Below are 16,584 nucleotides of genomic sequence, written 5' to 3' on the forward strand. Positions count from 1 at the left end.
TTGTTTTTCTTTTGGTTTTTTTTGTTTGTTTTTTGTTGTTGTGTTTTTTTGTTGTTTTGTTTTGTTTGTTTGTTTGTTTGTTTGTTTGTTTGTTTGTTTGTTTGTTTGTTGTTGTTGTTGTTTTGTTAAACAGTTTCAACATACCAATTTATGGGGCTGAATTCCTGTGTAGTTTAGTCTACAAAACGGGATCCCCACCCCCTGAAAAAAAACACGCCTCTCACCAACCCCCCCCCCCCCCCCATACTTTTTGGGAAGATAATTATTTTTTGGTTTTATATTTAAATAAAAAATATAAATGAATACATTTAAAAAGTTAAAGGTACAGTGTCATAACAAAATAAGTGGTTTGGTGGTTCAGGGCAATGGCATTCTGTAGAGGGGTAAAGTATGTCTGAACTTTTCTTCTAAAATCATTAAATTTTCTGACAAGGATTATATCTAAATTGACCGTTTTATTCTGTTGGTACCGGGGTGTTTTGGATGTTTGCTCTTGTTGGTTTGACTGTTAAAGCAATCTCGCGCATCTCTTCAGGTGTCCCTTCTTCACTTCCTGGGTGGGAGGAGCTAACCGGAGTGAAGGGAGACCCTGCTACGTCTTACGCACTCTCCTGTCAACTAAACAAGCTGTAATAGCGGTTTCATTGATCGTCTACTTCAAGATAAGGTCGCGTCCTCTTCTCAAGACAAACTTCTCTCATTTTTAAGACTCGCACGGATGCAGCACGTTTATTCCTGTGGCTTGTTACGAGCAGAGAAAGGACAGGTTTGCTAACTGCTAACCGCTAAGAGCGCAGTGAGTGTTTGACAGCCCGGTGTCGCCTTTTCGTGGTTAAACGTCAAGCTTTATGGTTTGATTGGACGGACGTTACTTTTATTCCTCTTGAGTCATGTGCGCATAGACTGCAGTCACTTCACTAACAGGAGAGGAAGACTGGCTGTTTTTTTTTGCTAAATGAAGTAAGTAGACAGTCTATTTACAGACATCTTCCTACTAAATAATTTATGCACTGTGCATCAAAATGTGTTTTAATGTAAGGTCTAACTTCATGAATCGACCAGAGCCCCTGTAGGGCCATATAAATCGCTCCACGTTATTGTTATTTGTCCTAATAATTACATCTCCGTCCTGTTTTGAAAGCAGCATGAGCTTCAGAGTCACAGTGAGTTTCACAGTGCTCTATGCTCTCCTGGATGTGATCATCACCACTGTCCTGTACACACATGGATCTCTCGTCAGCATATTCAAAGAGGATGTTCAGAACTTTAACATCATGCTGTCAGCGCTGGACATCTGGGGCACTGTACTGGTCAGAGCCTCCATCCTCCTGGGAGCCTCTGTGGGTGTGTGTGTGAACAGAGGAGATGGTCCACAGAGAGTAGCCAAACTCACCACCCCCCTCCACTTCATCTGCCTGATTATCATCACTTACAGTTTGGTGAAACTATTGATGCTGATAGAGCTGGTGTCTTTATTGCATCAGCCCTGGTTCCTGAGCCTCGTGTGCTGGACTTGTGCCTCCTGTCTGGGAGTCGTGCTGCTCTGGGGGCTGTTGGGGAAAGAGTCCCACTCTGAAAGCCACCACCATAGTGGTAGGAGAGATAAAGAAGGTGCTGAGGATACAAAGAGGCTTGTGGACACAGCTGCTGAGGAGGAGCCAGAGGTGGGTTATGAGGGAAGAAAGAGGAAGGAGGAAGGACAAGAGGAGAAGGAAAACACCAGCACTGATGCAACATTGAGGCGTCTCCTGTCGTATTGCAAAAAGGATGGTGGGCTTCTGTTTGTGGCCGTCCTGTTCCTGGTCGTCTCTGCTGTTTGTAAGTGTCTTAAAAAGTGTAAACCAACCAATCACAGTTTCATCTTGTTTACAGGACTGCAGCATAATTAAACAGCCTATAAAAAGCATGTTTACACTGCAAAAACTGACATTTAAGCAAGTTTCTATATCATACATGCACCAGACTCTGTTTGAACCACACTCACAAGACAGGTCAAGACAAGTTAAATTTTTTTCCAGGGTATTAGAATACAAATAAGTTGGCTGAGTTACTTTTGAAGCGTTAAAATTATGTTGATAGGGTATGAAAAGTGTACTTGTTTAGTTTCTTGTTAAGACATTTTTTTTTTATTTCAAGAAACTTGAGGAAAAAATCTAACCCCACTGACCACTTTCTACTACATGTTTCCGGCGTATGTAGTGCAATTAGAGATGGGTACCGAATCAGGTACTTTTATAGGTACCGACCGAATTCTGTCAAAAGTACTGGGTATCGATTCATGTAAAATCAAAAGGTACCATGTTTAGGTATCCAAATGCATCCTTGTGACTGTGAGAGAGTGGAAGAGTTGGCTATTTTACATGCTGTACATGAAGACCACATTGCGAGGTTAAATAATGGAGAAGAAATAATTTCAATTGAAAAAAAGTATACTTCACTACTAAACAAATTGATATTTTTTCCCCCATAAACACAAAAAGTACCAAAAATTGGTACCGTTGAGTACCGGCACCGATTGCCAGGTACCGGGAATCGGTACCGTATTGGTTCAAATGTGAAAGGTACCCATCCCTAAGTGCAATAACAAAAGTTTTACCAAAACCATTTTATAGTACCATCAGCAGTGAGGTGAGGACAGCAACCCTTTTGTGTGGACTTGTTTAAAAAACCCTTTCAAAACCACCCTAACAGTGTAAATTCACAGCTTTCAAAAAGGTTAACCATCAAAGAGATCAAGGGATTGGTTAGTAAAAAAAAATATGACAACTAAGAAAATTAAGCAAATTTAACAAGGACAAACAGAAGCAGCAAATCTTTACAATCCAAAATACTAAAAACATCTTATGTAATAAAGATATAGCGTTGTTATAGAGAACCTTTCTCTGAGATTGGTTACATAATCTGTGTTTTATTTGCAGGTGAGGCCTTCATACCATTCTACTATGGGAAAGCAATAGACAGTATTGTGGTTCACCAGAGCATGGAACACTTTGCTAAGCCTGCCATCACCCTGACAGTACTTACCTTTGTAAGGTGAGTGTCCAGAGACTGTGATGGTGAATTCTGCACTCAGTTTATGTGTATGTGTGAACTAGAATAGATTATTGTATGCAATTTGCGTAATTTATTGATTCATTCCACACCAATCAGAATATGATGAAGAGTTGAATATTGTAAACGCATGGTGTTACACTCTGATCAGCTGATAAACTGTAAAAACCTGCAAAGGTTCCTGAGCCTTTAATAGTCTCTCTGGTTCAGTCCATGACACAGTCATAGTGATCATCGCTGACTGACAGTTAGAATATAATACAATAGAACTTTATTTCTCATTGCAACAAGTACAACGAAATTGCAAAGTTGTCCAGAAGACAACAAGGGTAAGATGCAAAAGTTTGCTGATAAAGAAACTGTTCACAGAGTGCTGGATCCAAACAGATTTCTAGAAAGAGGAGTGGAGGGACAGTTTGGTGGACAAAAGCACAGGAAACAAGAATAACCACAGCCTGGAGAGGATGGTCAAGAAAAACTTGTTCAATAACTTCACAAAAAGTGGACTGAGTCTGGAGTCCGAGGGTCAAGAGTCAGCATGCACAGACGGGTCAGGAATTTGGCTACATCTGTCTCATTCCTCGAGTCAAACCACTTTGCCCAGAAGATTCTTACCTGAGATAAGGAGGAAAAGAAGTGGACCCCCATTAAAGTAGCTCTTAGTGACGTCATACCGAGAAAAATCTTTGAGTTTTTTAAATTCTAAATTTTTTCTTTGAATTTTCCCTTGGTAAGATAAAAGTTATTCACAAAGCATTTTAGGCCTTAAGAGAGCTCCTAATGTGAAAAACTTGGGAGTACATTGCCCAACAAATCAATGTGTTTTTCCTTCTCCTTGTGCTCATAACCAACAAGTGTGAGAACCACTGTCAATCCCAAGCAAGAGTAGACATTGCAGCACACAAGCAAAGTTGCTCTCAAACAGTGTTGTATGGTTATCATTTAGTCTACGGCTGCTGATAAAGGTCAAAGGTATCTTTATTGTCCCAACAGGGGAAATTGTTTGCAACTGGAGACAGGTAAATGCATAAACAAGACAAATAAAACATCAAATAAACCCTCCACATCAAGAACATGTAACAGGAGGCATGAAGCCCAACAGAGATTCTCCAACAATGTGATAAGACACGATAAGAAGATAAAAAAAAGATAGTAGAGATAATAACAATAAAGTGCAGTGCATTGACAAGCAAATTCAGTGGCTATTCAGCTGGCCAATATCAGCAGGTATGAATGAAACCTGATGCCTTTTAGTCTTCATCACAGGCAGTCTGTCTGAGGGCAGAGGACTAAACTCTACATAGAGGGGATGATCTGGGCCCTGCAGGGTAGAAGACATGGCTTTTTTTGATATTAATGATTGTACAAATGTTATAAAACTCAATATGCTCATCTTCTGGACTGTTTAACGGTGGATCACTATCATAACAGCAGTCGCAAGTGGCAGGCACTGTGTTTAGTTTAAAAATCTTAGAATTCAAGGAATTCTAAGATTTTTCAAAGAATGGCGTCACTTAGAGCTACTTTTAGCCTAAGGCCCATTTAAGGCCCATTTATACACCCTTTACGTACGAAAATGTATCCGTCAAACCGTCACTGCCCAGTGCACACATACTTCTCTACGTACTTTGCGTTGGCATAGCAGTTAACCAATGTATCCACCGGGAGGGGGTCAGCCCAGAGTCAAAAGTTTATGACAGCGAAACTCAAAAACAAACATGGCGACTGTGTAGGAGATATTGATAATGTTCTGCTTGCATAAAAGACAAAAACAGAGGCGCCGTTGTAGCAGGCAATGGTAGGTGGGGCAGTTAAATATATCGCGATAGTTCCGCTATTGTTATTTCTTCTTCATGTCTCACGTAAGCATTGTGTCGGGTAGTAACGACAACACTGCCCACGGTGTCCAGTGGTACTGCTCCGTTTGGTCCGTGTCATATACTGTAAAAAAAATGGACGTCCGCTTGCTCGACTCAAAGTGAGGTTTCCACAAAACCTGCTCTCCCTGGTGGCTGGCTGTAGTATAGGTTTAAAAATAAGGCTTTCCTGTCATTCCAGATGGGCTGTGGTCAAACTTTAAAAAATGATTGCACCTCGTAGAAATGTTTCTCATGTCCGATTATTGTAGTGATTTGAAGATATTATTTGGCTGTCTTGTATCCAAGTCCTCTTTTTACTGAAAAGTTTCGTCTTCATTAGTTATACGAGGTTAAAAACTAAGCTTTAGTTAACGTTAAACAATGATTAACAGCTGCCGTTCTCGTGTATTTTTTTCAGGGATTGTAAAATATGTTGGGAGGTAGAGTCAGGAAGTGACTAGACTCTCGAAAGAAAAACATAATTATTATTTTTGTCACCCAGCTCCACTCAGATTCTCCCAGAATCCCTTATCGTCTCTACTGTGCAGACTCTGGCTCCAAACTGCTACAATGGTGGCGCCTGAGACGGTGGTATTTTGGCTTCAAAACTGTACAATGGTAAATGGTGGAGCCACACTGTCCACTCTATATGGTCTATGGTCCGTATCCGGACGCTTCATGAAAAAGTTCAGAAATATGAAATGAACGCAGAGCACAGAGAGAAGGCTTCGTCCGTATCTATCCCATAGACTGTATAAAAGATCTATCCGTATCCGTATGTAACGTTGAGCATAAATAAGCCTTTAGGATGCTTTGTGAATATGGGCCCTGGACTTTATATGAGCTACAGGCTGATTGCCTCTGCCCCACAGTGAAAAATACTTCACAGAAGATAAAAAAATGTACTTTTAATCCTTCTTTCATAATTATTAAAAAATATTTTAAGAATTTAATGTACAATTTTTAAAATCATCAAATTAAAACATAAATGACAAATGTAGAGGAGTTAAAGTTTGTCTTGAATTTGTCCTTGAGACAAGTTAAAATTAAATCAGACAAATAAAGAAATTGCTTAGTCATCATGCAACCCAGGCTAGGGCTGCACGATATTGGAAAAAACTGACATTGCAATTTTTGGGGGGTTTGCGATATATTGCGATGTATATTGCAACTAGGGCTGTCATTTTAACGGGTTAATTAGATTAATTAATTACACCGCAAATTAACACGTTATAAAAATTAACGCAGATTGATCTGGATCCCAAAGACGCACTTATTTTTAAATGTCTGGCATTTACAAACCGTGTGTCCTACTTGGAAAAAGAGGTGTTCTGGTCAGATTTTCAAATTTCTGATGGTCCCTGAATGTATCACACGTGACGTCAGCACCATGCTTTAAACCGGAGGGAGGGAAGCAAGTGATTTGTGACTGCCGTCCACGTGGCGTTTATTCACACGTCCTTTTTGAAAATCTGCAGAAATTGAACCGTTTGCTCTAGCTCAATTCTGTAAAAAACAGGTAATTTTACACTCCTTACTGCATTAAACAAGCCCTGAATGGTCAATATATATCCTGTATTTAAATCTAAAGAATTCTTTGAAAAGTTCCTTCCATCTTCCTGGTGTCTTGTTTCAGCTTGGGGCTGCTCTGCAACAATGAGCAACAGGTTGTGTGGTCAGAGCATGTAAAACTGAAAATACTTCACTTTTCTTTGATCCAAGACTTGAATTAAGTGTTTTGTACATAGTTCCTCACAGTTTTTAGCCTTTAGCCCTGGTTCTCCTGACCTCATAGAAGTATAGAAGTTCATATTGCAGTGAAAATTGAGTCCACATTGAGTAAAAATGTGACAGAAGCAAAATCCGTCCTAAAAATCAAATCAGCTTATTTTAGGTGCAGGACTGTGTAGATTTTGTAAAGATAGAACCATAACGCTTTTTTCATTTGTTCCTTATGCCTTAGGGTACCTAAAAATGTGTTGCATACATTCCCACCTGATTTTTAAATGTTTTTTAATGTCTTTTAATGTAAATTTAATGTCCTGGAATTCAAATTCTTTATTTTGGGACCTTAAGCAGATATGAGATTAAAATGCGATTAATTAGATTGATTAATTACAAATCCTGTAATTAATTACATTAATTTTTTTAATCGCCTGACAGCACTAATTGCAACATTAAATAAAAAAAAAAATTCACCAGATGACTTCAATAGCTCTGTTTGGGAAGAATTTGGTTGACTCACAATGACACCATTGTATTCCTATAATACCATTTAATCCAGGCTAAGGAGGTTTATCTGTGAATGATGAAGATTGCTGTATATGAAAGGGATCCAGGAGGCCATGTCTCGGTACAAAATAGAATAGGTTTCAATTTCAGTTGCTTCAGTTCCATTTCTCTAATAAATGGGGGGAATGCGATAGTCGCATCACATGCGTGATGTGACTATTGCGCATGCGCATATTGTGATGGCGATGTTCAAACAATATATTGTGCAGGCCTACCCCAGGCCGATCCAGACCCTGAAGTGGACCTTAAGCTTAACAATAAAAATGTTGGATACTCCAGTAGTGGTTGATTTATAAATAAGAGAGGGATAAGCGTTGAAAATCTGAAACCTTGGGTCAGTTTGCCATTGCAATCGGATCAGATCAGTGATTCAGAATGAGCGAAGGTGATTTGATGTAAGTGGATGGTAGACCGGATAAGAATCCAGGTGTCACTAATACTTTATAACTTTACCTTGTCTTCAGCTCACTCGCAGTGGGAGTACGCGGAGGAGTCTTTACCCTATGCTTCGCAAGATTAAACCTTCGGCTGAGGAACCATCTCTTTAGAACTTTGATGAAGCAGGAAATTGCCTTTTTTGATGAAAACCACACAGGTGATAAGTGAACATTGTACATCTATCCTTTCCTTTACCACTATAATAAGCACCACTTCCTTAACAGTAAGTCTACTCTCACTGTGTGCTCAAACCTCCACAGGTGACATCATATCACGTCTGTCAGCTGACACCACCCAGGTGAGTGATCTGATCTCACAAAATGTTAATATCTTTTTGCGAAGCACCATCAAGGCCGTTGGCTTCCTTATTTTCATGTTTGGGATGTCCTGGAGGCTCACACTAGTTGCAGTCATGGGATTCCCTTTCATCGCCCTCATCTCTCAAGTTTATGGAAAATACTACAAGGTAAAATAGTTTGGTGCCTCTGTTGATCATTCAACATGAGGACATGAATGTTACACCTCTGTTTTTTTGTGATTTTCCCAAGAAATTGACCAAAGAGGTGCAGACGACCCTGGCAGAAGCGAATCAAGTTGCAGAAGAAACCATTTCAGCCATGAGGACAGTGAGAAGCTTTGCTAATGAGTCTGGAGAGGCCGAAAACTACCACATCAAGCTGCTCGACATGTTCCAGCTCAACAAGAAACAAGCCTTGGCCTATGCCTGCTATATGTGGTCCAGCTGTGTAGGTTCACAGTCCTAACCCCAACAAGTGTGTGTGTGGTTGTATGTGTGTGTGTATGTGTGTTTGATTTCTCTTTGTTGTGTGTATCGCAGTGTAGCAACATTCTGTGTGTTTGTGTTTTCAGATCTCAGAGCTTGCTCTAGAGGTCACTATTCTCTGCTACGGTGGTCACCTTGTTGTTAGCGGTCAGATGAGCAGCAGTGCCTTGATATCTTTTTTCATATATATGCTTGACCTGGGAGAAAGTCTCGAGGTACTGCACCAGTTTCATCTTTTCACATAGAGAAATGATTACAAGACATCAGTCCCTTTTACCAATGTCTCATGTGATCTGTCTTGCAGAATATTGCATCAGTGTACACAGGACTAATGCAAGGTGTTGGAGCTGCTGAGAAGGTTTTTGAGTACCTGGACAGAAAACCTAAACATTTAGCTGACGGCACCGAGGCTCCAGACACATTTTCAGGCCTGGTTGAATTCAAAGACATCACATTTGCTTACCCAACACGTCCCAAAACGGAGATCCTCAAGGTTTGTCTGGGGAATGTTGCTGCCACGTTTTTATTCTGATCTGTGTTTAAGACCTGAAATTGATCAGTTTGGTTCAAGAGGCCAAATGAATTCATCTTCACCTGGATATCTCTCTGGTGCTCTGGCTCTTCTATCCACACAAAGAAGAAAGAGCCATTTCACACAGCTGCTTATCATCCTGATAAGCAGCTGTGCATGTTTTTATCAACAGGAGCTACTTGCGTAGCTAAGTATTTGTCCTCACAGTGTAATGCCCTGTGTTTTAAGTGTTGGAAATGCATAACTTAGTATCCTGACTTGCTGTGTGTCACAGGATGTGTCATTTACTCTGCGGCCTGGGGAGGTGACGGCCCTTGTTGGACCTTCAGGCAGTGGAAAAAGCTCTTGTGCAAATCTGCTGGAGAACTTCTACCTTCCCCAGCAGGGCCACGTGCTGCTGGATGGAAAACCTGTCCACGTTTTCCAGCATGACTATCTCCACTCTCAGGTCAGTCTGCACAGATACTTTTGTTGATTGAAGAGTATTACTGGCCTTATTCTTTGAGATATTTTCAATAAAAACCCTTAAAATTCACAATGTGTAGGTCTGCCTTTAAAGGTCCCATATTCTGCTCCTTTTCTGCAGTTTAATATGGATCACTGATGTCTTCATGAAATGGTAGTAACATGTTTTGGTCTAAAAAGCCAATAAATCAAGCACAGCAGCATTGTTTCCAGGCTCTCATAGCCCCTCTGTTCAGAACGCTCTGATTTAGTGGGCGTGACCTTCATATGTAAATGAGCCACTGCTGATACCGCCCCGCTCTTCCACGTCACTGAGCGGCGCCACGAGCTCAGAGTGCACAATGTTTAGAAAACAGCGAAGCTCATTTACCGTAACATTACAGGCTAAAACAACTGGCTAACCGCAGCTAAAGTTAGCATCCTGAAGCTAACACAGAGACAGGGGGGCACTGAGGAAAAGCTATATCTGCTCCACAGCACACAGCATTTAAAATACTCACATTTCCAGGGTCTGAGGTTTGTTGGTGGATGGTTGGTAATGCACCTGGATTCAGGACCAGTCTATTCACTAGCCCTCTGTTGTACTGTCCAAAGTTGGAAAAGCAGTTGGCTGTGAAGTGACTAACACACATATACACAGTTTTACTGAGTGTAGCTGGAACATTTCCTGATAAATGAAATCTAGACACTAAGTCTTGTCTTCCTTTGAGATAGAAAGCTTGTGCATAAAACTATGTAGCTGTTTACAGCCAACAATAGAGCAGTGATGGCTCTTCAACTTCGGCATTTTCCTCCCCGCTGCTGGAGAGATTACTCTCCAGCAGCGGGGAGGGGAGTGGAGTGGGCAGGGAGGGGGTTCGGATCAGACTTGCTCCTGATTGTTAAAAAAAGGAAATCGCTGATGTCGGCAAATCCTCAAAATCCAAACAGCTCGTTTTAGGTCAGGATTTTACATTCACAAGCACTAAGTACAGGTTTTGTCAGTAAATATCACATTTTGTGGGCTGGGAGGAAAGCCAAAGACCCACAAATTTCACTAAAAGACTTAATACAGTGGTTGTTGCATAATATGGGACCTTTCAGTGATTTCTTTATTTGTTAATTGGAAACCAGTTTCCTGAAAACAGACACAATTATGTAAGAACACACTGATAAACTGTTCTCATCTATCATTTTTAAGGGCAATATTTTTCATTCAAATAGACAGTTTGTTTATTCTAATTACCTGGAAGCAGGTTGTGGGTGAGAGTAAGCTGCTGAATTCACATCTTTATCAGTGGTTTTTAGATATACAGTGCTTAAAAATGTTATAAGACAACCACCCAGTGTAAGTTGTTAGCCACCGCTGTCCTTAATATAGCTACTTGTTCATGTTTCTGTGATGCTTAATTCACCAGGATGTGCAAGCTCTCTGATCTGTATATTTAATGCTAAAATATAATTACTGTCACCCATGAATTTCCAAATTTGCTTTAAGTACCGTAAAGCTAAAAATGGTTATTTTCTGATTGCCAAATAACAGCTATTTACCTTCATTCCTAGACAGAAAATGTGTTTAAGTGGTTGTTTACAGTTCTTAATTAGTTCCTGTCTTAAAGGACTTCTGGTGATAAAAACCTGAGTTCAGTTTAAACCTCCTCACTCCTGTTCAAATAGTGAAGTGTAGAGAAACACAGAGAAAGAAGTTTGAGTAACAGGTGGTCTGTATGTTCATGCATACCGACTCACATCCGTGTAATTTATTTTGCTCCTGCAGGTTGCTCTTATTGGCCAGGAGCCCGTGCTGTTTGCTCGTACAGTCAAGGAGAACATCACCTATGGCCTGACGGACGTCCCCATGGAGGCTGTGGTGGAGGCTGCAGTCAAAGCCAACGCTCATGATTTTATCACCTCCTTCCCTGAAGGCTACGAGACAAGTAAACACTTTTTATCTGATGTTGTATAAGCAATAGAATAAGGACAGAAACTACCACAATCAGTCTGTGTTTCTATGAGTTACGGCTTAGGTCTGTCATGTAGACAGCATTTTGTCTGCTGACCTGGGCTCCAGAGTGAACAGCAGATGATTCTGATTGGTTTGATTCCCACTACACTGCACACAAACCTATAGATGATTAACACGTTAAATACAAGCTCTTTGCACCATGTACCTTGCGTGGGTAGTATATGCAGTTAAGACATAGCCCTCACACTATATCACCCACAACAGGTGTGTCTAAAGCCAGGACAATTGTGGCCAAAGGTTCATTCCCACCCCTACCAAAACAACTACATACAGTCAGCGCATAGGCTACTTGTATAAGGTAAAGTAAAGCACTGGAAAATAGAGCAGAAACCCAAAATCTCCTGCGACTAATGTCTTTAAATGAACGTATTCATCATGATGTGAAAATGTGGGAGTTCAAATAACAAGTTATAGGACACAAGACTAGATTAAAGTTATGAAATGGTGCAGAAAGACACAAATTGGCACATGAAGATATTTCAGAATACATGAAAAAACAATCCTGACAAAATCCTGTGCATGTTTTCACAAATTATCCTTAAAGCTAGAAGTAGCTTTTAGTGACGTTATTCTTTGAAAAATCATGGAATTCCTCAAAATTTAAGATATTTTCAAACAATTTGAAGCTCTGTCACAAGGGATTTCATTTAGCTGACTTTTATCATGATGATATAAAATAAATATCACCAATACACATTTCTTAATTCGGTCCAAGTCATGTGATCGGTTGAGTTTACTGTCCATCCATTACTAGGAACACAGAGTGCCCCCCCCCCCCCCCCCCCCCCATCTTTTTCCCTTTTGGTAACAACCAATCACAGCTAAAAGGAGACTATGTCAGACCTAGCAACGGGGTCAACCACACCTCCTCACTAAGATCAACAATTCTGTCTCTTTGCTCAGAGCTGCTCTCAGAACCGTCCTGAATCACCCTTAAGTTAAGATTCCTTGCTCGGAATTTTTAGGCTAAGTTAGGAACTCTCTGAGAAGCTTTGTGAATACGGCCCAGATCCTGAGCTACCATAGAAACATACTGACCTATATCGCCCCCTAGTGGAGAACATTTTTCCTTAGTCTGAACCAGAGTTTGTTGACGTTAATGCAGCACGTAACGCTGTAGAAAACTGACCACTGATCATCTGGTGTCAAGACACACCTGAGGGACAGGTGAGGTTTGGTTTAATCAGTCTGTAAAGATGGAACAAGGATGTTTGGGCTCACTAAGGAACTGATTTTCTAAAAGAAACAACAAAAAGAACTTCCTGCTGTCCCTTATTTATTTTCACAAAATCAAACACAGCCCTTTTTAAAATAAAATGTGAACACCTCTGGCCCACTGTCATGCAGCCGTATGACTGCTTCTTCTTTTTCTTCTGCAGTTGTTGGAGAGAAGGGGGCTCACCTGTCAGGCGGTCAGAAGCAAAGAGTAGCCATCGCAAGAGCTCTTATCCGTAATCCTCGTGTTCTCATATTTGATGAGGCTACCAGCGCCCTGGATGCTGAGAGCGAGCACATCGTAAGTAAAAGCTTCTCTGGATTTACTGAAAGCACAAATGACAACTGATGTAAAAGAAGCAGGCAAATTACCACTAAATGGACAAATGAGAGGGCTTTGATGAACATGTTGAAATGTCTCAGGTATCATTTCCTTCCTCTCTGCTGTGTCTGCTGCAGGTCCTGGAGAACCTAAACAAGTTACTACACGAGTGCACAGTAATGGTGATCGCCCATCGTCTCAGCACGCTGGAGAAAGCTAACAATATAATTGTGATTGAAAAGGGCTGTGTGGCTGAGCAGGGATCTCACAGCCAGTTGATGACAAGCAGGGGTCTGTATTACAAGCTGGTGCAGAGGCAGATCCTGGGCATAGACACAAGTTTGGAGACCCCTAGTGCTCCTGAGAAGCATTGCAGGGAGTCTGAAAGAACAGAGCGTAAGAGAAGACAAAGCAGCGGCAGTGAGTCTGAAAGCAATCTACGCTACTGAGGATGAAACGCAGGGGCTGGAAGCAGAAGTCTGGGGTGTGGATGTGTTGTGGCATTGAAACGATTTGCACTTTTGAAATTTATTTTTAATATATTGATGCTCTAAAATCTTAGTTGATGTCATGCAAAGAATTTTAAAAGTCCTTATAGGAATTAAGACCTCAGACCACCTAATACAGCAGATATCCAAACTATTTAGCTTGAGTGTGCTAAGACAATGATTCTTGTCCAAAATCAGCTTTATGTGTTTCTGTGTGGGAAGGCTTTCATGTACTGTACGTTTCTTATCACCTGTAGTCTCAATCAGGTGCAGGCCCTCATTTATCGAATGTGAGTACGACTGAAAAATGGGTGTACGCTCATATCCGCACGCAGATCGACTTTTATCAATGTGAGCGTGGGCGAGGGTACGCTCAAATCCCACGCAAATAACCAGTCTGTGGACGCACGTTTTATGTCAGAGAGGAGCACAGTTCAGCAAAGTAAACCTGTCTGTGACAGAGAATCATCAGACCATGTTGTTGCAGTGCATTTTTTAGACAAACAGAGGTTGAGAGATAAATATTTACAAGATTAGTTACATCTAAATTTTATCCAACATTTTATTCTACCTCTAATATTTGTTTCACTCCTGCTGTATAAATCTGAACTTTGTTTTAAACAGCTGACCATTTAATGATGAAAAATATTTATATATATTTTACATGAGATGACAACCAATCAGCTTTTCTGATGTATAAATAATCCATTTAACACTCCAGTCTGCCCATGCCTAGCTGTGCACAACTGACGCACTTTTGGCCCAGACTACACTTGACAAAATGACCATAAATAAAGCTGACTGTAGTCTGACAGCAGCTTCTTTTCAGAGCTGTTACTCTGTTTTTAAGAGCGATCTAAAGGTTTCCCTGTGTGTTTGACCTGAATGTGAAAAGCTAATCATATTATAAGTTAAATATCACAGACCAATTAATCAATGTGTGAAGAGAGGAAGTTTAAATGAAAAGTTTAAAACTCACCTAGAGTTGATTTTCTTTTTTAGACGTAGGTTTTCTGTCTCTAAAAAACTCAGCTTTATTTTACTCTACCTCAGTTGGTATGGTGTCAGTCTCCAGTACAGAGAAGTCTTTCTGTTTTTTTATGGGTTAGGCCAGCTGAATGGTGATTATATTATTTAAATGAGTATAGTTTTCAGCTGCCAGATTTATCAACACCTGAACAGGTGTACACCGTGATTGGTCAGTTATGCATATTTCATAAACCACATATGAACCTTGACCTGAGCCTGTTTCTGAACTCAGATCTGTGCCAGTTTCTATGCGAGAGGGATAAATGAGGGCCATAGAGAGCACTACTGTCGGGAGAAATACGTGTCATGAAGGGAAACAGTGGTCACAAGGATTAAGTTGATTTGCCTTGTTTATGTGTGTTTGTGAGTGTTTACATTGTTTATTTAATACAGACTTTTGAGTCGAAGTAGTTCAGATGTTTGCCTCTGAATGTCAAACTGAACGCACTTTAAACAATCTGCTGAGTCTTGGGTGGAGATCAATCAAAGTACAATGACGAATGAGGAATGTAACCGGAAATAAACAACATGTAACAAGCGCTAGAAATATGTTGTCTGTGTTGGATTAAATCCAGGTTCTGTGTTTCTTGGCTTGCTGAAATAATGATGTCATTACATAAGGATCTACTCACTGGTTTGAGACACGTTGGAGAGGCAGGTCTCAAACACAAAGGTCTGCCTGTAGCTCCACCCCTGACAGGTCTACAGAGCCTGACAGGTCTACAGAGGGCTGTCCAATCAGAGGCAGGAGGGTTCTTTAACTTGTCATTACTTCTTCTTCATTTGATAGGTTCACATTTGCCAATGAAAATAAAACTGTCACAGGCTTGTGTATGAGTATTGGCACAAATACCAGTATGGTGTGTTGCAGTAATGGCCATTAATTTTAGATAGCTGGCCATAACTTTACATTCTGAAAATAACGTGTCTTTACCTTAACTGCACTTGCTAACAAATAGATACTTAAAGATAAAACAGCTAATATTTATTCTCAGGGATAATGTTTCTATAATGAAAAAAGCTTGACTTAAAGAGGTGGCTGATAAGGTCTGTGTTAACAGGAAAGATAAATGCTACCTCTGGCGTTATACAAAACTTTGAGAGTACCCTGCATGTTACTAAACCTAATTCTTCAGTTAATTTTGAACAGAAACAGGACTCCATTTCACTAATTTATGTCTTCCCTCTTCCATGTCTTAAATAATTTATTTTGAAAAATACAGGGAAACTATGTTAAGCTATTGCATGACACAATCTAATGTGCTGGATATTATATTTTAGGCTACTGTTTTTGGTGTTCAGGAATTAATATACTTCAAAAGAAGAGACCTACCCATTCCACTCCAGAGATAAAATCTTGAAAATTCACTAAATGAGTAAATAAAGCAGTGGTTCTCAACTGGTCTGGCCTCTGGTATGGTTCTGACTCAAATCTTGGAAAATTTTAAGTTATCAAATGTTTTTGATAAAATGACGGTGCAGTTTGAGCCTGAGATACAGAATATCAGAGTACGTCAGTACACACACGCACACAAAAATATTTAATGGTAAAGTAAAAAAAAAAAAAAAGCAGGTGGCGATGCTATAGGGAGAAATACACAAACATGAAATAAATAAGTGCAACTCCTGAAGACTAGTTTAAAAGATTCTCAAAAACATAGTGTGTCACTTAGCCTCCTACTGCTCTGGAGGGTGAATAGATTGCACTTATTGTTGAAAAATTTAATGAACTGTTGTTTTTTTTCCAAGGCAAAAGCCAGCAACCTAGCAATTGAGAAACTTCATCTAAACTAGAAGGTGCCCTGGCTCAGGCCGAGGACCCTAATTAAAACAACACATATGAAGAGGTGCAATGAGGACTACTCTAGAAAGCTAGGGTTTTTTAGAGATAACGCCACCTCTGTTTCCCATGAGCACTATCCTCCGCTGTCCTAAGGATGGGGCTGTTGCCAAGGCGTGCACTTGTTTTGGAAGCAAAGTAATACTGACAAAAAATAGTATTAATTTTGCTGCTGGTAATGTTATTGTAAATCATAAATCATGTACATGCACATATTTTGAAGTGTGACTATTTAAAGATGACTTATTAAGTCCCCACTGTGCC

The 16,584-nt window shown here is 40.2% G+C and overlaps 1 protein-coding gene across 2 annotated transcripts; it reads left to right on the forward strand.

The window, feature by feature from the left end:
- The first annotated feature begins 567 nt into the window (after positions 1-567).
- abcb9 (ATP-binding cassette, sub-family B (MDR/TAP), member 9) lies at positions 568-15,715 on the forward strand. 2 transcript variants are annotated; one of them, XM_074670912.1, is made up of 12 exons: positions 568-960; positions 1,142-1,818; positions 2,919-3,033; positions 7,667-7,797; positions 7,901-8,106; positions 8,189-8,386; positions 8,511-8,639; positions 8,729-8,917; positions 9,231-9,404; positions 11,178-11,337; positions 12,806-12,942; positions 13,101-15,715. In XM_074670912.1, the coding sequence occupies exons 1-12, from the start codon at positions 956-958 to the stop codon at positions 13,410-13,412; spliced, it is 2,433 nt and encodes an 810-aa protein (XP_074527013.1). In that variant the 5' UTR covers positions 568-955; the 3' UTR covers positions 13,413-15,715. The 2 variants fall into 2 exon arrangements, with proteins under 2 accessions (XP_074527013.1, XP_074527015.1); XM_074670914.1 differs by having other exon boundaries at positions 1,145-1,818; positions 13,101-15,714.
- Positions 15,716-16,584: the final 869 nt, after the last annotated feature.

Source organism: Halichoeres trimaculatus, unplaced genomic scaffold (assembly GCF_033239565.1).
Source record: "Halichoeres trimaculatus isolate MK-OKI-2021-1 unplaced genomic scaffold, fHalTri1.1 fHalTri1_scaffold_5, whole genome shotgun sequence".
NCBI lineage: Eukaryota > Metazoa > Chordata > Actinopteri > Labriformes > Labridae > Halichoeres > Halichoeres trimaculatus.